The 24,398-nt window shown below is 45.1% G+C and overlaps 1 protein-coding gene and 1 long non-coding RNA gene across 2 annotated transcripts in view; one reads left to right on the top strand and one right to left on the bottom strand.

Moving 5' to 3' along the window:
* The window catches only part of DNAH5 (dynein axonemal heavy chain 5), a 189,285-nt gene that overhangs the window by 43,232 nt on the left and 121,655 nt on the right, over nucleotides 1–24,398 (top strand). Inside the window, exons 10-18 of the mRNA XM_081206728.1 lie at nucleotides 666–788; nucleotides 3,498–3,713; nucleotides 6,867–6,974; nucleotides 7,911–7,996; nucleotides 9,599–9,920; nucleotides 12,251–12,457; nucleotides 13,868–14,039; nucleotides 15,622–15,767; nucleotides 21,820–21,982. Of these exons, the coding sequence (XP_081062854.1) occupies nucleotides 666–788; nucleotides 3,498–3,713; nucleotides 6,867–6,974; nucleotides 7,911–7,996; nucleotides 9,599–9,920; nucleotides 12,251–12,457; nucleotides 13,868–14,039; nucleotides 15,622–15,767; nucleotides 21,820–21,982 (1,543 nt within the window). The remainder of the gene's footprint in view (nucleotides 1–665; nucleotides 789–3,497; nucleotides 3,714–6,866; nucleotides 6,975–7,910; nucleotides 7,997–9,598; nucleotides 9,921–12,250; nucleotides 12,458–13,867; nucleotides 14,040–15,621; nucleotides 15,768–21,819; nucleotides 21,983–24,398) is intronic.
* Nucleotides 9,841–17,507, bottom strand: LOC308594005. Its single transcript, XR_014011212.1, has 3 exons — nucleotides 17,469–17,507; nucleotides 13,812–13,873; nucleotides 9,841–9,975 (listed from the first exon to the last, which is right to left on the bottom strand). It is a non-coding gene; the product is annotated as an uncharacterized lncRNA (long non-coding RNA).

Raw genomic sequence — 24,398 nt, 5'->3', positions numbered from 1 at the left:
TATCTGAACCGAACAGTCTTGCATACAGATGCACAAGGCAAAAGCATCAGGAAAAGAAACCAAACTTTGAAAAACAAGCTATGGCTTGTTTGCTTTTCTGTGAAACAACTCATCGTTTCTTGAACAAACTATAGTTAAAGCAACCGTGGTTTAGGATTATGTGCAAACACAGCCATAGTTAATCATATGATTGGATAAATGAGCTTTCTTTCAATAGAAAATGAAGCATATGAAGAAATAATGCAAAAAGATGCAAAGTAGAAAGCTAAGTTGCCAAAATTAGGATCCGTTCAGTTTTGGGATAGAGATCCGTTGAGTCACTGATAAATCTCTTAGACATATTTTTCAGGTTGATATGTTATTTCATGGTAGCCTACTGAAGCTAGATGTATTTTTTGGGATATGGCTTCACACTATGCTTATCATGTGAAATTTCTCTTGTTGTGTGTTCTTTTTCCTAGTAGTTTGGGGAGGCATCAAGGGAGCTCATGGAAAATAAGCTCCTCTAGGTTTCTTTGCTTTACATTTGTGAGCAGCCGGAGATGGATTGCTTTTTACGCTTAGCAAAATGCATGGCTTGGATCAAGCCAAAACAGGGATAGACAGTTGTTGATTTCACAAAAAAAAGCTGACTGAGACTACTAAGCTTCTTGTTTTACCTGTAGGTTACAAATCAAATGATAACTGCCTGCAAAGCTTATATCACCAATAATAACACTGCAACCATCTGGGATCAGCCGCAAGATGTCGTTCTGGAAAAAATACAGGCCGCTATACGACTTAAGCAGGTAACCTTATAATGTGGTATAAGTCAGGGTAGCTAACCGTTACAATGAGCCATAGTTGACTCTCCATGGGTCACAAGTCAAAATGGGTGTGGCTGAAGGGTTAAAGTGGGTGTAGAGAGAACTGCAGTCTTCAAGGCTATTTGACATTTCCCCAGTACAGTGGTGCCTCGCAAGACGAAAAGAATCCGTTCTGTGATTCTCTTCGTCTAGCAGTTTTTTTGTCTTGCGAAGTAAGCCCATTGACGGATTAGTGCTATTAGCGGCTTTTAGTGGCTTATCGGCTTATCGGATCAGCTGATAAGCGGCTAAGCGGCTTAGAAAAAGGGGGGGGGGAAGGAAAAAAACCCCGCAGGAACTCGCAAGACATTTTCGTCTTGCGAAGCAAGCCCATAGGAGATTCGTTTTGCGAAGCACCTCCAAAACGGAAAACTCTTTCGTCTAGCGAGTTTTCCGTCTTGCGAGGCATTCGTCTTGCGGGGCATCACTGTATTTTTAAATCATTCCTTATTCATTATCCTCTCCCCAGAGAGACCCGCTTGGTTCCATCATTGCATGTTATAGGGAACTGCCATTGGTTCAGGAGGGAGAGAGGAAAAGCCGAATGGATTATAGAGAGAAGCAGCTCCTCTTCAACGGAGGAGAGTAAACACGCCTCCAGTGGAGAGGAGCTGCAGGAGTCGGAAGAGGCGAGGCGGTGCCAGGACAACTTGCCTGGGCAAAGCGGGGAGGAGAGGGGTCCTCAGTTACCCATGCCCTCCTTGCGCAGAAAGCCTCCGCGCAGAGAGGGGAGGTGCAGACTGGGCGTCAAGAAGCTGCTTTGCTGGGGAAAGTTTAGGAACTGCCCACTCACGGATTCTGCCAGCGATTGAGTTAGCCACGGGAGAGTGGCGCTCCGGACAGATAAGGTTTATTTTGGCAGCAAAAGCAAGGCTTCACAGCCAAGCAGGGAGATATTTGCCTGCTTGCTCTCGAGCAATCACTTGGAAACATTACACATGTCTTTAGGTGCCAGGCGAACACATTCCTCTTTCTCCAGGACTTTGGACATTAAATAGTCTGGCCTGTTAAATGTGGGGGTGGAGGCTGTTATTAGGATTACTATTTTATTATTATGCTGTCTATTGTTATACTCTGTATCATGCTTTTATTATTATGCTGCACAAATTATGTTCTTTTAATGTTGGGATCTTTGGATAAAGTTCAGAATACAAACCTAATAAGAATAAGAATAGTTTAAAATGTGGGGTGGGAGCTCAGAGGAGCACAGAAAAACTTTAGCCAGAGCCAGTTTGGTGTAGTGTTTAAGAGCGGTAGTCTCGTAATCTGGAGAACCGGGTTTGAGTCTCCGCTCCTCCACATGCAGCTGCTGGGTGACCTTGGGCCAGTCACACTTCTCTGAAGTCTCTCAGCCCCACTCACCTCACAGAGTGTTTGTTGTGGGGGAGGAAGGGAAAGGAGAATGTTAGCCGCTTTGAGACTCCTTAAAGGGAGTGAAAAGCGGGATATCAAATCCAAACTCTTCTTCTTCTTCTTCTTCTTCTTTAGACATCGCAGTATGACAGTGGGGGAACTTACAGAAGCAGCCAGCATGCTTTCTTTTAAAAAATATGAAAGCAGCGCATCAAACATACGGTGCTCGCTTCCCCAAGGATTTTATTACTTCATAAATCAAAGTACTTACAGCTCCTCCGCTCCAGTAGCAGGTCTGGAATGCAGGCTGCTTTCCCGGCTCAGTTCAGCTTCATTCCGAACTCCGTGCTTCTGTGGCAACCAGCAGGCTCCCCCTGGAAGCAGAACCAGTGTCGCTGCTCCAGAGGGCAATGTCTCGGAACTATCCTCTGCTACCAATGTTGGAAAAACACCCTGAGGTGCTCGTGCAGACCCCACTGTCCGAGCATCCTCCGGTATGCGCAGTTCTGGAAAAGGCATTTCCCTTCTTCTCCAGTGCGCTCAGCGACATATACCAGATGGCATATGCACACTAGTCTTTTAGCATTACACAGCAAGAAGCGTGAGACATCGTAGAGCTAATCTACGTATTTCTTTACACACTATGTACAGACAAAGAATGATGGTGTCCTCTCTCAAAAGCTCTGAGAGAGAACAGAACGAAGTAAAAGCAAAAGTACAGTCCGACAGTACCCACAATGGAAGAGAGATAAGGCCGTCTTCTGTTTCCACAGTCCCCCAGACAGGCGTGTGAATTACACCAATCACATCTGCAGCATCGGATGCATGGAAATACTAACACTGGGCAAACATACAAAAATCTTTTGGCATCAAGGTTGGATGCAACCAATATTAAAAGAAAACACTTTAAAAAAATGTGGAATTGTTGGGATGGCACAAAAAACCTCTAGTGGTGACAGATGTGGCTCACAGGCAGCAGGTTAGCTACCCTGGTATAATATATAACAATGAATCAATGACAAATTCTACAATCAAGGTTTAAAATATGGAGAGGATAAGGAAGAGTGTGAAGGATTTGTAAAGAAACGTAGTGAAATATTCTGTTATAGTAGTGTTTCATTAAGGGATATATTTTTTTCAGAGCCTCTCTGACTTATGCAAAGAAATACCTAAAGTCAGTGTATCAAAGCAACCTAGTATTATCATGTGTGTTGTAAACAAGCGTGTTATTTTTGTCATGGCGCCCAATTCCATTTATCCATCCATCTATTTATTTATTTCCTGGCTCACATTCTTAAGGAGTACCAGAACTGTTTCCACAAGACCAAACAAAAACTGGAACAGAGTCCATCCGAGCGTCAGTTTGATTTCAGTGAGATGTATATCTTTGGAAAATTTGAAACCTTTCACCGCCGCCTACTTAAGATTATGCACATCTTCGATACCATCACAACCTACTCAGTTTTGCAAGACTCCAAGATGGAAGGACTAGAAGTGATGGCCACTAAATACCAGGTATGCAGAAAGCCAACCTAAATGGATTTAGTCATCTGTAGTTGGACGCAGTGGCGCTGTGGGTTAAACCACAGAGCCTAGGGCTAGCCGATCAGAAGGTCGGCAGTTCAAATACCAGCAACGGGGTGAGCTCCCGTTGTTTGGTCCTTGCTCCTGCCAACCTAGCAGTTCAAAAGCACATCAAAGTTCAAGTAGATAAATAGGTACCGCTGTGGCGGGAAGGTAAATGGCGTTTCCGTGCACTGCTCTGGTTCGCCAGAAAGCGGCTTAGTCATGCTGGCCACATGACCCGGAAGCTGTACACCGACTCTCTTGGCCAGTAAAGCGAGATAAGCACAGCAACCCCAGAGTCGTTTGCGACTGGACCTAACGGTCAGGGGTCCCTTTACCTTTAGTTGATCCCAACTTCATCTCTCTCTCTCTCTCTCTCTCTCTCTCTCTCTCTCTCTCTCTCTCTCTCTCTCTCTCTTTCCTACACTACAACCAGCTCTTTGTATTGCTGCCCAAGGCAGCCATTTTGTGCTGGCACCCACAGCATTTTCATCAACATGCGAGTACCGGCACATTATTATTATTATTGTTGTTGTTGTTGTTGTTGTCATCATCCCCCCCCAGCACTGTCCCTACCTACAAACCTGAAGATCCTCAGGTGTACATCTTAAGGGACAGAATTTAAGAAAAAATGCATTTTAGGATAAGGTCGCATTTTGTCAAGGCGATAAGATAGGGCATGCTGTTAAGATAAGGGAAGGCCTTTCCTTATAGGGCATGCTGTTAAGATAAGGGAAGGCCTTTCCTTATAGGGCATGCTGTTAAGATAAGGGAAGGCCTTTCCTGCCTCACTTCCCCCTGATTCTCCTTGATCATCATGGTGGGTTTTGAGCCCTCCAAACCCAGGATGTTTGTGCCATAGAGCCGTATTTTCCAGCTTTCTACCACTGTCAAGCTCATGACAGGACTGCTGCACCCAAACACTTGCCTAAGTATGCCAAAAGCTGGCACCAAGCCTGTCTAAATTTCTCCATGGGTTCATTCCCTAATGTTAGTCATGAGCTTTTGCTTCTGGTCCAGAGGCTTTCAACCTTTCTGGGTCCACAGTTCCCTTGACCAACTGCATTCTTTCTGCGGTACCCCTGTGGGGCTCAGGAGCCCAGTTATGTCCCCCCTTGCCTGCAGAGCCGGCAGCCCCTTGCCCCTTTCTGAACACCCTCCCTTGTGGGGGGTTCCCTCGGGCTCCTCTCCTCTCCCCTCTCCTTGGGAGTCCTTTGGGCAGCAGCCGCCACTACCTTGGTCTGCCCCAAAGAGAGGTGCCCCTGCACACTGCCCCACAAGGGCCTGGGAAGAGGATGCCCCCAGCCTTAGTGGCCTGACAGAGACTGGCCAAAGATTGGGGAGGCAGCAGTGGGCAATGCCCTGCCTGCATGGTGGAAAGGCTCCCCTTCAGCACTGGGCACCTGGCTGCCAGGCAGGCCTTGCACACAGCAAGCACAAGAAAGGTCAGCCTGCTTGCCTGGCCTCCCACTTGTCTGTCCATTCCCAACAGCGAGGGCTGGCAACCAACACCCTCTGGCCAGCTCCAGAGGCACCATTCACTTGGGGAGCACATTGTAGCCAGGGCTGCCGCTGCAACAAACCACTGTGGAAGCTTTTGGGAGGCAGAAACACAAGAGGCATAGCTGTCAACTGTCCCTTATTTGGCGGGAAACTCCCTTATCCCAGCCCGTGTCCCGCTGCTGTCCCTTATTGATGATGTCCCTTAAATTTCCTGGGTTTCAAAGGAAGCAGCTCCCCTCCCTCCCTCCCTCCCTCCCTCCCTCCCTGCCGCCCAGGGAGGAGGGAGGCTCCAACTGTGTTGCTTGGCTGCGTTGCTCACCCAATAAGGAGTCTAAGAACGACGGGGGGGGTGGAGCTTGCATGCCTTGTGCCGATCAAATCGGCCATGTTGCCTGGGGACTTGCTTTTGCTCAGCGCTTCCCAGCGGAGAGGTGACGGTGGTTTTCCTTGCTGCATCCCCTTTGCCGGGTTGCTGTGCTGTGGAACCACCGCTTGAGGCTTCATTTGGCTGCTGGCTGGGCTTTCTGCCTTTGGTTGGAGGGGCCCAGAAGGTGAACATACCTGTGTTTGGAAAATCCCTTATTTTGGCTGCTGATCCCTTATTTTTGAGGCTGCTGGTCCCTTATTTTCAAATCTGTAAGTTGACAGCTATGGCGAGAGGGCATCAGAGGAGGGGAGGGAAGAAAGAGGGGCAGAGGCCAGTGTTGCTCACAGCACCCCTGACCATCATTCAAAGCACCTCAGGGTGCTGTGGAACACTGCTCTGGCTGATTTTCACATGGGAATAGTATTTGTATAAAGGAGCTCTCGGTCATTTCCTCCCATAGTAAAACATGATGCATTGCATAGTTCACCACCCGAGGGAGAACAAGACCCAAATAGGGGGTTTTAGACCCAAATCCAGTGTTTCGTTTGCTGCACATTTTATATTGGTCTTCAACCAGCTGAACAGTAATAGGTTTTGCCCAAGGATCCTGGGAATTGTAGTTTGTCGAGGTTGTAGGGAAATCTGTTAGAGACCTCTCACCCCCTTGCAGTTGCTGACTATTAATGTAGTAAGACATCTTATTGTACTTTCATTTGTACAGACCACATCAATGCAGGAGCAATGGGAGGTAACTTGCGCCAGGGTTTTTAATGCTGTGATTTGTGGTTATGAATACGACTTTTTTGCCTCTCACTGGAGGCCTTTGAATGAAAGGAAAGAACACTGGGACGTTGTGTTTCAACTCCTGTGTTTCTACTTCTATATATCCTTTGTCAAAATAAATAATTGCACCAGAGTGTGTTCTACAGAAGTGTTGCACATTTTTGCATGTTTGAGTATTTATTTTCCTTGAAAGAAATGTGGCTTTTAAATGAGAACTCATTGAGTTGAGACTTTTTTGCGTGCAAAACTTTATTATCTAGTTAATGAATGCTGCCTGCGTTTTAGCATTATCAGCTACACTATTGTAAATATAAGCTGTGTAGGTCCCCTCACCCCATGTGAAAGATTTATTTTTACTCGGGCACTGGGGGAGAAAAAGTAAATGTTTAGTCCTATGCGGATGAGATTAATGCACCTTTATAACAATATTCACTCCCAATTATATTTAGAGTATTGTTGCCACCATGAAGAAAAAGCAGTACAACTTTTTAGATCAGAGGAAAACTGATTTTGATCAAGACTATGAAGAGTTCTGTAAGCAAACAGATGATCTTCATGTAAGTTTGATACTCGCAAATTTTATTCTTGATCACCCTTGTCACTGAGAATAAGTACATCCCTACATAACTACTATGTACTACGTATGGGATGTGGGTGGCGCTGTGGGTTAAACCACAGAGCCCAGGACTTGCTGATCAGAAGGTCGGCAGTTCGAATCCCCGCGACGGAGTGAGCTCCCGTTGCTCGGTCCCTGCTCCTGCCAACCTAGCAGTTTGAAAGCATGTCAAAGTGCAAGTAGATAAATAGGTACCACTCCATCGGGAAGGTAAACAGCGTTTCCGTGCGCTGCTCTGGTTCACCAGAAGCAGCTTAGTCATGCTGGCCACATGACCCGGAAGCTGTACGCCGGCTCCCTCAGCCAATAAAGCAAGATGAGCGCCGCAACCCCAGAGTCGGTCATCACTGGACCTAATGGTCGTTTTCTTCTTCTTCTTCTTCTTCTTCTTCTTCTTCTTCTTCTTCTTCTTCTTCTTCTTCTTCTTCTTCCACCCGATACCTGGAGCTCTCAGGGCGGTTCACAGAACAAAATCAAAATACAAAACCAATAAAATACATAATCAAAACAACAACAACCCAATAACCCCCCCCCCCAAACCCCACATTTTAAAAGTGCCTAGGATGTCCACCAAATCAGTCAAAGGCCTAGTTAAAAAGGAATGTTTTTGCTTGGTGCCTAAAGGTGTATAATGAAGGCACCAGGCAAACTTCCCCAGGGAGAGCATTTCACAGACGGGGAGCCACTGCAGAAAAGGCCCCGTTCTCGTGTTGCCACCCTCCAGACCTCTCGAGGAGGGGGCAAACGAAGGAGGGCCTCAGAAGGTGATCTCAGGGACTGGGTAGGTTCATACGGAAAGAGGCGGTCCTTTGGTTGTGATAGTTAATTTAGAATATAATTAATAAATATCTTCCATCCTCATATTTTCCTCCTGCAGCAACAATTACAGGCATTTATGGATATTACCTTTGAAAAGATTACAAACACAGAAAGAGCCCTTAGTATGCTGACAAAGTTCAAAAGGTAAGGATGATTACCTATAATCATTCAATGTGAAGCTACCAGTACTTCTGTAACCCTTCCATCCTTTGTTATTGAATTAATTTTTCAAAGTGTTGCTCACAGATTAAAGAATGTGAATTCCCATGGCGTATAAGTTTATCATCTAGAGTCTCTATGGCCTTTGTCGTCCCTTCCAACACTGTAGGTGGAATGCAATGTCATGCTAGGACAAATGTCCTGTCTACCCAAACATTTCAGCTTGCCAGAGGGAATGACCCCCTCCTTGCCCTGTAAGCTGTTCTGAGGGTTCTCCTGTGCTCCCTGGAGTCAATTTTGGGGGGTTCATGGGGGTGGAGAGGAAGGAAAGTCCCATCGCAAGCAAAAGTCCTTGTGTAGGGCTTCCACCGATAAGACTTGTTTTGTGAAGTCCGCTCACCTTTCCTGGTAGGCAGCGTTGTGGCCAGGGAGTCGGGTCTCAATGGTTTACTGGCCAAGGGGGCAGAAGGATGCCGCCTCTTGTCATCGTTGTTAGGGTCTGCCCCCTGTGGGACTTCCTCAGCCAATCAGCTTTCAGGGTGGGTGTTGGGCTCGAGTGGCAGTTAGGCATTGGGTAAGCCTTTGTTTTTGGGGACGCGTGTGGCGCTCTGGTCTAAACCACTGAGCCTCTTGGGCTTGCCGATCAGAAGGTCGATGGCTCAAATTCCCGCGATCGGAGAGCTCCCGTTCCTCGGTCCCAGCTCCTGCCAACCTAGCAGTTCAAAAGCATGCCAAAAAGTGCAAGTAAATAAATAGGTACCGCTCTGGTGGGAAGGTAAACATGGTTTCCGTGTGCTACTCTGGTTTTGGTTCTGTTGCCCCAGAAGTGGCTTAGTCATGCTGGCCACATGACCTGGGAAAACTGTCTGCGGACAAACGTCGGCTCCCTCAGACTGTAAAGTGAGATTAGCACTGCAACCCCAGAGTCGTCTGCAACTGGACTTGACCGTCAGGGGCCCTTTAGCTTTTTAAAGCCTTTGTTTGGATGGAGGGGAGGTTGTAGCCTTCGCCTGCCCCTCCTCAGTAAGCGTACCCTGTTAAAGGGATCGAGGGGTGTGAATCTTGTCAGAAGCCTGGATGTGGGCTAGGGCCATGTCACAGCCCTTACGGGGACTCCTTGGGGTGCCCCTATGTGATGTAAGTCATAGGGTGCCTCCTATTGGTAGTTTAACCTTAAGTGGACTCCTTGCAGATGGGCAGGAGTCAAGATATAGCCTAGCTTCACCCCAACGCCGAAACCAAACCGCTTACATCTGTAATCTATAAATTTGTGGCCTAATTGAACCCGTAAACCAAAATACTTCATCTCAGTGTGCTTTATTGTTCTCCTGGGAACTTTGTGGCTTGGGTGCCAGTATGGGAAAACCCAACCGGAAGACCAATTGTATATTGAGGAGGTAGTAATTCTAACATGGTTACCCTTCTTGCCTCTGTTCCTTCCCCCTCCCTCCTTCTTGTGTTAAGTTTAATGGTGTAAGAACCACCTTGTATTTGGCAAGACAGTGCCTTGGTACGCAACCTTGTCCTATGATTCTATGAAGAGAAACTGATGAACTAACTCCTGACGGTGATGCTTTCTCTTTGCAGACTAGGAATTCCTAACCTCGGCATTGATGAGAAATACAAGATAATCCTTCAAAACTATGGCCACGACATTGAGATGGTCTCTAAGCTGTACTCCAAGCAAAAGAACGACCCACCGCTGGGGCGCAACCTTCCTCCCGTGGCTGGTAAGATCTTGTGGGCTCGGCAGCTGTTCCACAGGATCCAGGAACCCATGGATCTCTTCCAGAAGCACCCCCTCGTTCTGCAGACAGCAGAAGCCAAGTCCATAATCCGCAACTACAACAGGGCAGCCAAAGTCCTTCTGGAGTTTGAGGTTGTCTACCACAGGGCGTGGCTTCAACAGGTAAGATGGCATCCTTGTTGTTTTCGTAATGGAATTCAAGTGGTATGAATTGATGCTCGAAATGGGGAGAAATTTGAGTTCCTGTTTAAGGCAAGCTGGCGCAATTCACACTTTCTGAAACACTACATGAACTGAAACACAGTTGTCCCCTTTAAATGTACACTTCTCTGACTTTTGCAGTGCGGTTCTCCAGGTGAGTAGCATGTACAACAATGGGCACATTAATGTCTAGTGGACACAAGTGGGTACATTAATGTGTAGATTAGTGACAATAGTACACAAAATGTGTCATATTGAGTGAAATTGCTCAGCAGAAATGAGTATATTAGATTGTTTACTAATCTGGGTGGGTTTATTGCTGCCAGGATTCAGTGATATAATATAAACTTTGCTTGTGGAAGGTTCAGTCTTTTATATCTTGAGTTAAAAGTTTATCAGATAGCAGGACAGAGAGACTCCTGATTGAGGTATTGAAGAGCCATGATCAGTGACATGAAACGGTATAAGATTAGATGGACCAGTGTTCTGATTCAGTATAATTTCCCCCCCTATGTTCACATGGGTTATTCAGTGAAAGGTTTCTGAGTATACAGCATGTGAGAATGTGCATGCAATGTGTCAAAAGCAGCTTCTGTCTCTAGCAAGGCTATCACAGAAATAGGGTTCCTTGCTTCAGGAACTGTGGGAGAGGAGAACCGAGATCAACACTGGTTCAGAGCTGGGCTTGTTGTGTAGTCATGAAGTGTAAAGTAAACGTAAAGGGACCCCTGACCATTAGGTCCAGTCATGGCCGACTTTGGGGTTGCGGCGCTTATCTCGCTTTAATGGCCGAGGGAGCCGGCGTACAGCTTCCAGGTCATGTGGCCAGCATGACTAAGCTGCTTCTGGTGAACCAGAGCAGCCCATGGAAACACCATTTACCTTCCTGTCGGAGCGGTACCTATTTATCTACTTCCACTGGCATGCTTTCAAACTGCTAGGTTGGCAGGAGCTGGGACTGAGCAACGGGAGCTCACCCTGTTGTGGGGATTCGAATCATCGACCTTCTGATTGGCAAGTCCTAGGTTCTGTGGTTTAACCCACAGCACTACCTGCATCCCACCATGAAGTGTAGCAAGCACCATTTATTCTCCAACCTTGCTGGATGTGAATGTTGAACTGCAGTTTGCTAAAACCATAGAACTACAGAACTGCCCAGTAGCTTGATGATATGTTGCTTCCTCTTCATGACTTAGGGTGGGATTCACCTAATGAGCCCCATCGGTGGAATTGCAGTGCAAGGACTTCTGCTTGCCCAATGGGGTTTCCCCCCTCGCTTCCCCTACGGCCCCACAAATTGACTTGGGTGTGTGTGTTGGGAGATCCCCCATAGCAGCACACGGGGGAGGAGAGGGGAATCATTCCCTCTGGCAATCTCAAACGCTTGCACAGACAGAACAACTGGAAGAGTGCAAACTGAAACCCACCCACGGGCATTAAGGATTCTTCTAGGTTTTTTTGTGGGGTTCCAGGCTACTGAAAAGGGCTTCTGGGCCTGTATTTTCCACGCAGGATGGCTTCCTCAAGTGCATAGTGTAAAAGGCATCAACTAGTTGTGTCTTCTAACTTCATCCTCAAGCCAGTCTATAGCAATCAAAAGTCTATGGAAAGCTTCCAGATAGTTAGAAGAGCAGGATTCTGAGACTGGTTGCATCCCAGTTGCTCAGATGGTTAGATTGGGCCGCGCCTGCTTTTGTGCATAGCAGTGGTTTTCAACCAGTGAGCCATGGCACCCTGGGGTGCCTTGAATGATGGTCAGGGGAGCCACGGGCAACACAGGCTTCTGTCCCCCTTTCCTTCCCTCCCTTCCTCTGATGCCCTCTCGCATCTCTGCCTCCCAAAGGCTTGCACCGCTGTTTGTTGCAGCAGCCCTGGCTACAAGCTCCTCAGGTGAATAGTGTCTCTGGGGTTGGCTAGGGGGTGCTTCCCAGGCCCCTGTGGAGTCAGGGGAGGAGGCACCACTCTTTGGGGTGGGGCTGGGGCAGCTCAGAGACCAGGGGTGGCAGCTGCGGCTGCCCAGAGGACTCCCAAGGAGAGGGGAGAGAAGAGTAGGCTGAGCCCACAAGGGAGGGTGCTCAAAAAAGGGTGAGGGGCTGCTGGCTCTGCAGGCAAGGGGTGACACAACTGGGCTCCTGAGCCTCACAGGGCTGCCTCAGAAAGAATGCAGTTGGTCAAGGGAGCTGTGGACCCAAAAAGGTTGAAAACCTCTGGTGTAAGGTGATAGTTTTGGACAAAGCCAGATGCGAGCTCCTCTTGATGACAGTAATGTCTGTAACATTTCTTGTCTGCAGGTCCACCTAACTAGAGCCGGGCTTCAGGCCTCGTTATTGGTGAAAGCTCCAGAGCCAGGAGAAATATTTGTCAATTTTGACCCAGAGATCCTCACCTTAATAAGGGAAACAGAGTGCATGTCACGCATGGGACTAGACATTCCACCCTTTGCTGTTGCACTTCAGCAGAAACGTGACTCCTACAAACAGAACTTCAATAAGCTGCAGGTATTCTTGGATTTCTTCCACCTAACTGTTGCATCTATGGGAAAGTCATCTCGCTGGTTTAAGAAGATACCTGATGTTCCAGGAAAAACTATCCTCGTGCATTCTTTTTAGTTTACTTCATGCGCTGTTTACATATGACTGTTTAGAGATAAAATAGTTTTTTTAAGGATCTCCTGGATGTGCCTGTAGGTTGAAATCCTGTCTTGTTTAAATTGCTATGTAGTCTTTCCTACTGAATTTATCTATATGTTGCAAAATTTTTCTTTTTCTTTCTGATAATCATTTTTATTACTTTTCAATTACAATCCAATAACAGCCTCATTATAACAATACCAATTTATAATTCAATTATTAATACCAAAAGTTCAAATACTGAATTACATAATTTAGATAAGGTGCTAGAATTGATGGCTGGATTATTTGCTTTATTTCTGTGTTCCAAAATCTTATTAATTTCCATTACATTCCAGTCATCTTAATAATCCCTTATACAACAACTGCAATATTCGTAACATCTATTCGTGTTGACACATTAAATGATTATAAAACTACAAGTGAGGAACTCAAACTATATCCTCATATGTCACTAAATTTGATTAGGTGTTCCCTCCAGTAAGCTTGGAGGCTTATCAAGTATAATGATGAGATGAACTACAGCAAAAACTTTTAAAAAAAGAGTATCCTTGCAAATTGTCATATTCTTTGTATCCTGATAGCCTTTAAACCAGGTCTTGACATATTGTGACCCACCCTGTCAGATATAGATGGCTGCCAAGTCTGCATCTACACAACTATAAAAAACGTTCTGAAAATACTCTGAAAAAAAACTGGTTTTAAAACTCACAATGGAAAATTTCATAGAGTTCCAATTTCAGCTCTACAGCACCATCTGGTGTCACAGTGTTGTAAGACATTTATAACATTTTATTTTTAGTAATGTAGCTGAGTCCCAGCAGTGGCTTTTTCCAGGACAGCAAAAACAAGATGGTTATAAAATATATTGCCAGGCCACAATACATGGTTGATGGACAACTTGTGACCCAGTCAGTTGAACGTAGTCCAAGTATGTCTTTAATCTGTAGAGCAGAACTTGACAATATAAGGTGGATAAAGGTTCTTTTGGGGTCAGCAGGCACATTTGGGATTTTGAGAGCGTGTTGTGGGTGCCTATCACAAAATGGCTGCTGTGGGGTGTGTCATAATACAAAATGGCTGCCGTAGGGTGTACGACATAACACAAAATGGTGGCCGCATTGAAAACAGACAGGGCTAGGAAATGGGGAGGACATGACCCACCAGTGGGAATAACGCACATACTGAGATTTTTGGGGGGTATCTTAAGGGATGCTGGCACCTTTGAGTGCCATTCTCAGGCTGCATGTTTACAATTCTTCCTGGGCCTCATTTCAGATGATGCTGGCAGAGTACAAGAGAGTGAAATCAAAAATCCAAACTCCCCTTCATGTGCTAATGGCTCCTCATTTGGCGAAAGTGGATGATGCGATCCAGCCTGGTTTGACCACACTGACCTGGACATCCCTGAATATTGAGAAGTACTTACAGAATATTTTGGATAAGCTTGGTAAGTCTTATCATTAGCAATAAGACCCTTGTAACCAATGAGCACACAAATACAGTGCCTTGTTAATGATCAGGACTGCAGTTCAAACTCTGCATGGGATCTGTTCAGTCTTGGTGGTACAGCAAGCCTGCAAGTTACACAGGGGTTATGTTTCGGGGATCGCACCCAAAGCCATAATCATGTATAGTCAAAACCCATCAGATTCAATGGCGGGTGAGATTGCCAAAGTCATCTTTCCTTTCCACCCTTTTAAATTAATTGATTTTCTTTTGCTGAATGCACACATGTTAAATGTGCGTAAGTTGCAGACTTACTGTATACTGTTAGGTGCAAAGCACAGACGTTCATTGGTGTGTTAAATGACATCAAGAATAAATTAGTGTTTGGCCAGCTAGACTTATTGTACAATTTTTCTTTTGTTTGATCTTTGTTGTCTTTTCTAGTGCCAGGATAAAGACTTTGCACTCCAGGAAGGAGTTCAGGAAGCTTATCACTATTTCTTTGTACTACTCATCCTTTTATCCTTACTTATAAGTGGAAATTATACCGATTTAGAGTGTGATAGGTTTTTTTTATTTTTAATGCCAAACTAGATATTTAGGAGAAGACATGGGGCTGGGAACACCAGTTGTTGACCAAACCATTGTAAAACAATAAGAAAGCTTCTTATTTTCAGAGAAGAAGCTGTGCGTATGTGTAGGGAAAAGAGGTAAGGAATAGATTAAAGACCTGATCCATTGCCTGCGATTTCCATGCTTCAAATCATACCCTCCCCGTATTGGTTTGCTGTGTGGCAGCATCAGCCATTCCACGTCTTGTAGTGTCAGCCATTCTATGGCTGAATCTACATATATGTAAAAAGCACTGTGAAAATGCTTTTTAAAAACGTTTTTAAAATATATGTGGAATTTACCTTTAGCTCACCACCGCCATCTAGTGTCACAATTGTATAATACACTTACAACACACTTAAATCGCTGTATTTGCAGCTGTGTAGCTGAGTCCCAAGTCTATGTCTCAGCCTGTGTGCAGTTTTGTTTCACTTCTGAAACTCTTAAAAAGTGATAGGTTTTTATAATTTTATTCTAAAATTTTTTTATTTATACATTCATTTATTTCATTTTATACATTTCAATAATTTTACAATCATTTCAACATTTCAAAACTCAACTTCCTTCCCCCTCTTTTTGTGGTTCCTTAAATTTTTTAAAATATCTTCTGCATATTTCAAATTAACTTTACTTACTCATTTATTCATCCACTTTAAATATAGATGCTTATAAAACTGTGGGTTATTACAGCAATCCTGCCAATGTTCTTATCTGTTTACAGTTTGTTTGTAAATATTCAATAAACCATTTCCATTCTTTTATAAAAAGTTTTTATATTTTTCAACTGTCCTCTTCAAGATTTTGATGATGAAAAACCCTCTCCCCTCTCATTTGGCTGCTACATTACACCCCATAATGATGGTTTTAAGAATTTTCTAACACATTAGTCCATTCATGCTTAAAAGGGAGGGGAAAGTGGCTTCTGAAAGTACTTGGCCTAACTATATTCATTCTCTTCTTTGCCCTTAAAGCTGACCTTGAGCTGCTGCTTGATCGAGTAAATGACCTAATAGAATTTCGTATCAATGCTGTTCTTCAAGAAATGAGCACTGTGCCCCTTTGCAATCTCCCTGAAGACGATCCGCTGACCTGCGAGCAATTCCTTCACATGACAAAGGTATAGTCATCATGTACACCTAGCCTTCACTGAGGAATTAAACCTGTGCCTGATCCACACCACTTTCAGCTGCTTGCATTATTGCATGTCCTTACACATACACACACGCAGAAAATAAGCATGTCAGGGAGAAGACTAGATTAGACCTCACCTCCTTACTTCTAGTTTTATGAATGGAGTTTGCATTCATAAATGCATAAATGCATTCAAAAAGGGACTGTTTGCATGGTAAAGTCTACAAAGCACGTGACTGTCTACCTGCAGTATGGTGTAACAGATCAGGTGCAGAACTATGGCCTCAGATAAAACTACAGAGTCATTGTTGTTTGTTGTTAGAATTCCTGCTCCATGATTGCAGTCATGGGATTTTTGTCTATCACATGACAGTGTATGTTTTGACTCCACAGAGTGGGAAGTGCCAGAGACAGGATGTTTGTGTTACTGTATTCCGTGAGGTGGGACTATTGTCCTTTGTTCTTTTTCTCTTTGCTGTTTGATGCTAGAGAGAGAGGGAGCCATGTTGCAGTGCTCTCTGTGTGTTTATATGTAAATAAAGTAGATTAGCCAAAATGCTGAGTTGCTGAGGTCTGTTACGCAAGCTGTGAAGACTCTGCGAATCCCTAAGTGTGCCGATGTCTGTTAGCATCGGTCGCTGTGATGAAAACTTTTGAAGAAAACTTTTGAAGCTCCCAAAAGAACAACCAGGAGGGAGAGAACATGCCAGCAGGCATGTGTCTCTGCCAGGGTCCTATGTGAGTTTAGGGTGAGCTCCTGACAGTTTAGTCATTTAGTCATGTCCGACTCTTCATGACCCCATGAACCAGAACACACCAGGCACTCCTCTCTTCCACTGCCTCCTGCAATTTGGTCAGACTCATGTTAGTAGCTTCAAGAACACTGTCCAACCATCTCGTCCTCTGTCGTCCCCTTCTTCTAGTGCCTTCAATCTTTCCCAACATCAGAGTCTTTTTCAGGGAGTCTTCTCTTCTCATGAGGTGGCCAAAGTATTGGAGCCTCAGCTTCAGGATCTGTCCTTCCAGTGAGCACTCAGGGCTGATTTCCTTCAGAATGGATAGGTTTGATCTTCTTGCAGTCCATAAGACTCTCAAGAGTCTCCTCCAGCACCATAATTCAAAAGCATCAATTCTGACCCACACAGCTCAGAGGCAGATGAGGGGGGAAATTGGGGAATAATGGGAGAGGAAGATTAGGCAGAGCCAGAGCAGCAGCTGGTTGACATGTTGGCACTAGAAAGCATTCCAGACCCTACTTGTCCCAGACTCCAGTGAGCCTTAAAAGTAGGAGAGCAAAGAGTTCAAAGATGTCTTCTTTGTGGAACAGGAATTCAATAATATGAAGCTCCCATCATACCTATGCTGGGCCACAAAGCCATCTTCCTAGCCCCCTCACTTGTAAAGCTTAGATCCTCACCATACTCATCCAGATCTTATTCCTGGTTCCTTATCTTCTCCTTTGTTATTTTTTCAAATACAGAGAAAAAGCTGCTATAGAGTGGAAAAGGAAATGTGGTTGTATGAATCAGTCCCAAAGTCACACATATAGTTGATTATTTGATGGATACAGGGCTGTGAATGTATATCTATTGGCCTCCACTTGATGGGGCACAAGCTGGCAAACCAATCTAAAACTTTTCCCCAATAGTAAAAGTTAATATATCCTCCAAACAAAACTATTCATCACCTATTATGGGGTTCCATCTTGACAGGGCTGAGATGCAGTCTGACTGTTAACTGTTTTTGGCTTTACCAAGACTTAAAGCAGATCCTCTTTGTGACATCACACATGACATCAGAATGGCTCCCAGACTATCTCCAGGCCACCAGCAATGGCCAGTAAACTTCTGCAACCAAGTAACCATCAGCCTGACTACCCAGTTGTTTCTATCTAGACTATTGGATGTTTATTTTTTGCTCTCATAATCAAAGCCTGCGTGTAATCTGAAAACCTGCTTCCACTGTTAAAGAAAACTAATTGTCAGGAACTGGGTAGAGGAGGAATGGTGGAGACTGTCTCCCCATCCTGACCCTTCCAGGGAGGAGGAAGAGGAAGACAGTATAGATTTACAACAGGGTTTTGCGGGAGGTCACAGCTCAGACACAGATGAGGGGAAAAATTGGTGAATAATGGAAGAGGAGGAGCAGAGCCAGAGCAGCAGCTGGCTGACACGTTGTCACTAGAAAGCATTCCAGACCCTCCCTCTCCCAGAACCCAGTGAGCCTTAAAAGTAGGAGAGCAAAGAGCTCAAAGACAGAGGGCATGTAGCAGCACCCGTAGAGGAGGTGATGATGACGACGAATGAGGAAGTGGGAGAGAAGGGGGGTGGAGATTCACTCGGGACAATGCTATTGTCAAAGAGTGTGGGTTCTATACCTCTCTCTGTAAAGACTGAAATGAAAAAGGACTGTAAGAAACTTGTTTTTATACTTCTCTGGGCAACCAGCCGGGAACCGCTGATAGCACCCTGACACCTTTTTCAAGTTGGCTCTCTGTTGCTTTCTCATCCTCAAAGTGTGGCTAACTCTGCAATGGCTTCCACATACTGGAGAACAGACTGTCAGGCAGCAGGCAAACAAAGCACAGAGATGCTATCACTGGCCGCCAGCTGCAGAAAGCAGGCCTCCTATGTATGTCCTATAAAGCATGGTGGGAATGCTAGTTCCTTCCTGCTTGAAGAGAGGAGATTCTTTCACTTGGGAGAATGGGATATTAAGAAAGTTATGAAACTTCTGTCTGGTCTAGGGTTCAAATGACACCTTTCTCATTCAAGTAAATCTTGGGTTTTAGAAATAAATTTTGTCTTATAGTTTATATATGTAGAGAGAGTTAAAAAGTTTGGAAGCTGGAGCTACCCAGCCCTGTCCCTGTCTGTCTCATTCTTGCATTCCTAGCATTGCTGAAAATGAAAAATAAAACACAGAGTTCCCACTGGTAAAAAATAAATAAATAAGATGCTTTACTTACAGTTACTTCATATTTAAAATGATGGTTTTGGATTCAAAAGCCACACGATTGGAGCTAGTTTCATGGCATCCTTGTGCATGAGAAGGGTAAGGTAACGGACTCCTGAACAGTTAGGTCCAGTCAAAGGCAACTATGGGGTGCGGCACTCATCTCGCTTTCAGGCCAAGGGAGACAGCTTTCCAGGTCATGTGGCCAGCATGACTAAACCACTTCTGTCACAAAGGGATGGAAACCAGAGTGCACAGAAATGTCGTTTACCTTCCCGCCGCAGCAATACCTATTTATCTACTTGCACTGGTATGCTTTCAAACTGCTAGGTTGGCAGGAGCTGGGACCGAGCAACGGGAGCTCACCCCGTTGTGGGTATTCGGACTGCTGACCTTCCGATCAGCAAGCCCAAGAGGCTCAGTGGTTTAGACCACAGCACCAACTGCATCCCAAGAGAGGGGGAGAACAGAGCGAGCGAACCAGAGGAAGGGGCAGAGCTTAGCTGTTTAGTGGGAAACCACAAAATGTATTTCCTCCTGGGTATCTGTTAGTCCCAAGTCTGCTCTCTACTGACTGGAGGCATGTAAGGTTGCTGGTACCCAATTTGCTGGTGGCCATAGAGACCAGTGTCTGCCTCTCAGGTGAGTAGCACCTGCATGACATCACAGTGGTTGTCCCCTCCCTTTCAGGCAAGCATCATCACGTGGTCACAATGGTCTGCCTCTCTATTTCAGGCAGGCAGCATTGAAATGGACCATAGCACTGTGCAAGGGCAGGGGCTACTTGTGTTGTTCTCATCACGATAGCATATTGTTGTAAAAGTAGCAGGTGGGAAGAGGAAAAGAGGGGGCTGGCAGGTACAGCCGAGCAGTACAGGGCTTCTCTCTAGAGCTAGTGTAGAGATATTGGAAAGAAGTAGAAGAATGGTTTCTGACTCTCTAAATACAACAAAGTGCTATAGACGACAATGTGCTGATACCCTAGAAAATCAGTGGAGTTGTGAGCCACAAACAGAAGCAGGCTAAGAATGGACTAGCAGCGGAGATAGGCATCCCAGATGTTACTGTGAGGCATTCACCTGAAGCAGGTTTTTTTATAGAATCATATTGTAGGCTTGCTGGAGGAGACTCTTGAGAGTTCCATGGACTGCAAGAAGATCAAACCTAGCCATTCTTAAGGAAATCAGCCCTGAGTGCTCACTGGAAGGACAGATCCTGAAGCTGAGGCTCCAGTACTTTGGCCACCTCATGAGAAGAGAAGACTCTCTGGAAAAGACCCTGATGTTGGGAAAGATGGAGGGCACAAGGAGAAGGGGACGACAGAGGACGAGATGGTTGGACAGTGTTCTCGAAGCTACCAGCATGAGTTTGACCAAACTGCGGGAGGCAGTGGAAGACAGGAGTGCCTGCCATGCTCTGGTCCATGGGGTCACGAAGAGGGACACGACTAAACGACTAAACAACAACAGATTTGTAGAGTTAGGAGGGAAACTGGGGATCAACTGGCCCAACCCCCTGCAATGTAGCTATCCCATACGGGGATCAAACCTGCAACCTTGGCATTATCAGGACCATGCTCTAACCTACGGAGCTATCCAAAGAGATAAAGAAATCAGATGGTGGGTATAAGGACAAGAGAATGAGACAGGAGAAGGTAAGGAGACTGGAAGGACAGTGAGCCTTGAGGGTAGGAATAAAAATTGAGAGGGGACCAGCCAGCAAAGGGCATTTCTGCTCACCCTGGAATGTTGCCTCATCAGAGCTGAGCAGATGCCTTCTGAAGACTGGCCTGTTTGTTTCTGCTGAAATGACATAGTCACAGTGAGTGTGGTGCAGGAATACCAGCCTGGGAATTGGGAGACTCGGGTTCAAAATCATTCCTGCTCAGCTATGCAGATCTCATTGGGTGACCCTGGGCCTGTCACTATCTTTCAAGCCAATCTGCTTCACAGTGCTGTTGGGAAGATAAAATGGATGTTGACAGCAGACATGTCTGTGTGTCTGTCTGTCTGTGTCTGTATACACCCATATATGCTTCCCTGAGCTCCTTGGAGCATTGATGAGACAAAAATGCAAGAAAGACTGTTGGCTCTTTCCATGTGTTTATGTAACTCAAGAGAACTACATACGCAGCTGTCTTGTTGCTAGCATTGCTAAGCAAGAATAAAACCTAATTTATTGACAGCTACATGAATTATGATAGCTAGGAAGTGGAAGGGGCTGTTGTTGTTGTTTAGTCATTTAGTCGTGTCCGACTCTTCATGACCCCATGGACCAGAGCACGCCAGGCACTTCTGTCTTCCACTGCCTCCCGCAGTTTGGTCAAACTCATGCTGGTAGCTTCGAGAACACTATCTAACCATCTCGTCCTCTGTCGTCCCCTTCTCCTTGTGCCCTCCATCTTTCCCAACCTCAGGGTCTTTTCCAGGGAGTCTTCTCTTCTCGTGAGGTGGCCAAAGTATTGGAGCCTCAGCTTCACGATCTGTCCTTCCAGTGAGCACTCAGGGCTGATTTCTTTAAGAATGGATAGGTTTGACCTTCTTGCAGTCCATGGGACTCTCAAGAGTCTCCTCCAGCACCATAATTCAAAAGCATCAATTCTTTGGCGACCAGCCTTCTTTATGGTCCAGCTCTCACTTCCATGCATCACTACTGGGAAAACCATAGCTTTTACTATACGGACCTTTGTTGGCAAGGTGATGTCTCTACTTTTTAAGATGCTGTCTAGGTGCTAGGTGAATATAAAATGGAAGAATGGTATAAAGAGGTGTGGGATATGGTTATTAATGATAAATTAGCATGTGCCATTAAGCTAATACAGGGGATATGCAGGAGAAATGATTTTGAGGAAATATGGAAGGCGTTTGTAGAATTTGTACTGTTAAAACGGAAAGGGGTGAAACCATCGCAAGAGGTGTTGAAATTTTGGGAGGTTGGATAGTTACAACGGAATGGTCTCGGTGGTGGGGTGCATATATTTATTCTTATTTGTTTATTATTATTACTTTGTCAAAATAAAAAAGAAGATTTTTAAAAGAAAAAAAGAAAAAAATTAAATCTAAATGATATTGGCATTTTTGCAGGAACTCTGTACGAAGGGAGCATGCACTTTGCACCTGAAAAGCTCATTGGTGGAGGAAGCAGCAAATGAGCTTATTAACATGTTACTGGACACAGAAGGGCAAATCAGAGGGGATTCTGGCAATAAGTTTCTGAGTGGAAGCAGCAGTGAGGAAATGCATGAAGGTAAGGACTGGCATTCCACCATATGTTAACTCATAGTCTATTTCAGGTATGGGAAATCTCTGGCTTGGGGGCCAGTCTTGGCCATCCACGTGTTCTAACTTGGCCTGCAACCACGCCCACACACCCATCAGCTGATGTCACCAGTGATGTCAGCTGATGGGCGAGAGGATGGGGCCATCGCTGCATGCCCTATTCCCAGCAGAGAAGAGGACTGCATAGCCAAGGCAGCAGGATTTCAGCTGAATTGGGGGGGGCACTAGGGGGTGCATCGGAAGATGGCTGACAATAGCATCTCTCCGACCCACACGAGGTAATTTGGAGGCTATGATGGGGGTAATTAGCCTCCTTAACCCCCCCAGGATTGTGGGGGGGGGGGGCGGCCCTTGCCTGCTGTGCCCTATACCACCCCCGAATTTGTGGGGGTGGGGGCACTAGGCACAAAGCCCTCCTGTGGGATTTCGGCACTCCTCGATGCCGTCCCTGATTCGCGCCACTAGATGCAAGAACTTCAAAAGAAACAATTTGGATGAAAGGAATGCACATATTTCAAGAGAGAAGGGGGGAGTAAAGACTGCTAACAGAAGAGATCTCTGGTAAAACAAGATAAGAATAAAACATGAGAAGATACGCAAAGACAAGGTACGGCAAATGACTGAGGGGGGAGGGGGAAAAAAACTCTCCCTACTTTTCTTATGTGATTAAACAAGAATCCCCTCCCCTCACGAGTCAGAAACGTCGTGTTAAGGACTTAAGCTGTGGATATAAGGCTGTGTGGAGATAAACTTTCGAACCAAAGCACGTTTTAAGAAGAGTATGGAAAGTGTAAGAGCTTTGAAATGACGCAGTTAAAAATGCCGTTGCCATATTGGGAAGTTCTGTCGGAGGTCTTGAGTCTGGGAGGAGAGAGAGAGAAATAGAGTTGTTTATATATTGTGGTTAAACTCCTCAGTGGGACTCAAGCGACAGTTTTACGAGACTATGATGGATAGAGCGATGTTATCTATGAAGGAGATGATATATGGAAACCATCTCGATTTGAGGATTGGAAGAACGGAAAATTCACACAGGACTATTATTACTATTGGTGTTTACTGACTTAAGGAGACTATCAGAAGAGATCATAAAGAAAAAAGAGAAAATATATGAACAAGATGTGATGTGGAAACAGCAAGATAAGATGGGATAGAATTATGAACTCTGTTTGAACTGATTTGGACTGATTGGGACATTAACGCAGCAGCAAGAAGATGATCAGAATTCCCCTTTGGATCTTGAAATATGGGTCCCCCCCAACAAAATTTAAAATTTGGCTTTGTAATTCGGAATTTATGTGATATGATTTAATTTGATGTGATTGGCCAGTTAATAAAAATTATTAAAAAAAAAAAGGATTTCAGCTGAATTGGAGAAGCGCGCAAGCTGCTTCAAACAGCACTTTTGTGAAGCGCTTTAAGGCAGCTCCTGCAGTCTCGTTTCAGCTGAAATGGGGCTGTGGAAGCTGCTGTGAAATGCTTCACAAAAACATTACACAAGAGGTTTCAAATATTTCTTTTGAAAGTGGGTGGTCGGTGGTCGGAAGAAAGGTTACCCCCTACCTTATTGCTGTCACTGCCATTTGCAGGAGAAGCATGTGAGTCTTAAACGGGTGAGGGTAGAGACTCAGAAAGGCTTTTGCAAGTCTCCTCTCCCTGAGGTTCAGAGGGAAAAGGACTTAAAAGACAAATGGGAGGAGACTTACATACACCTTTGCCAGTCTCCCGCCTTCCTTTTTAAGTCCCCGATCTTGCGCCAATCTTAATGGGGTGGTGGAACCACAAAAGTGTTTGCGCAAGCTTCTTTCCACTTGCCTTTTAAGAGCAGAGCAAAAGATATTTTGACAGGTGGGCGCCCCATGCAGAGAAACTCGACACTGAGATTTCAGAAAATGCACGAGAGCAGAGTGCTCATAATATGACATTGATGGATAATTTCCTTGTTGTACTGTGCTGTGTTTTGTACAAGCTAGTAACTGAAATAATTCTGCGCAGTTGTAGTTGCTCTTTGTAATGTTTAATGAAAATAATAATACTAACTTTTAAAAAGAGAAAAAGAAATAGTGGTTCCTGTCTGAAACTGCACTAGGGATTGCTCATATACTTTCAGACCTATATCTGCAAGCAAAAGTTCTAAAAAAATTGTTCTTAAAAAGAGAAAGGAAAGTTGAGGTTCTCAGGCAATTCTGTACCTGGTCAATTTTGTGTGTGGATTGTCTGTGCTCCTGAAGCATCACAGTATCGTTACGAGCCATTACGAACAGTTCAGTGTATAGCCTGGGGCATCTCAGTTCTGACCATAGCTGTCAACCGTCCCTTATTTGGTGGGAAACTCCCTTATCCCAGCGCCGCGTCCCGCTGCTGTCCCTTGTTGATGATGTCCC

The sequence above is a fragment of the Podarcis bocagei genome (assembly GCF_964188305.1).
Source record: "Podarcis bocagei genome assembly, chromosome: 8".
Lineage (NCBI taxonomy): Eukaryota > Metazoa > Chordata > Lepidosauria > Squamata > Lacertidae > Podarcis > Podarcis bocagei.
This window is presented reverse-complemented; position numbering and strand designations above follow the sequence as displayed.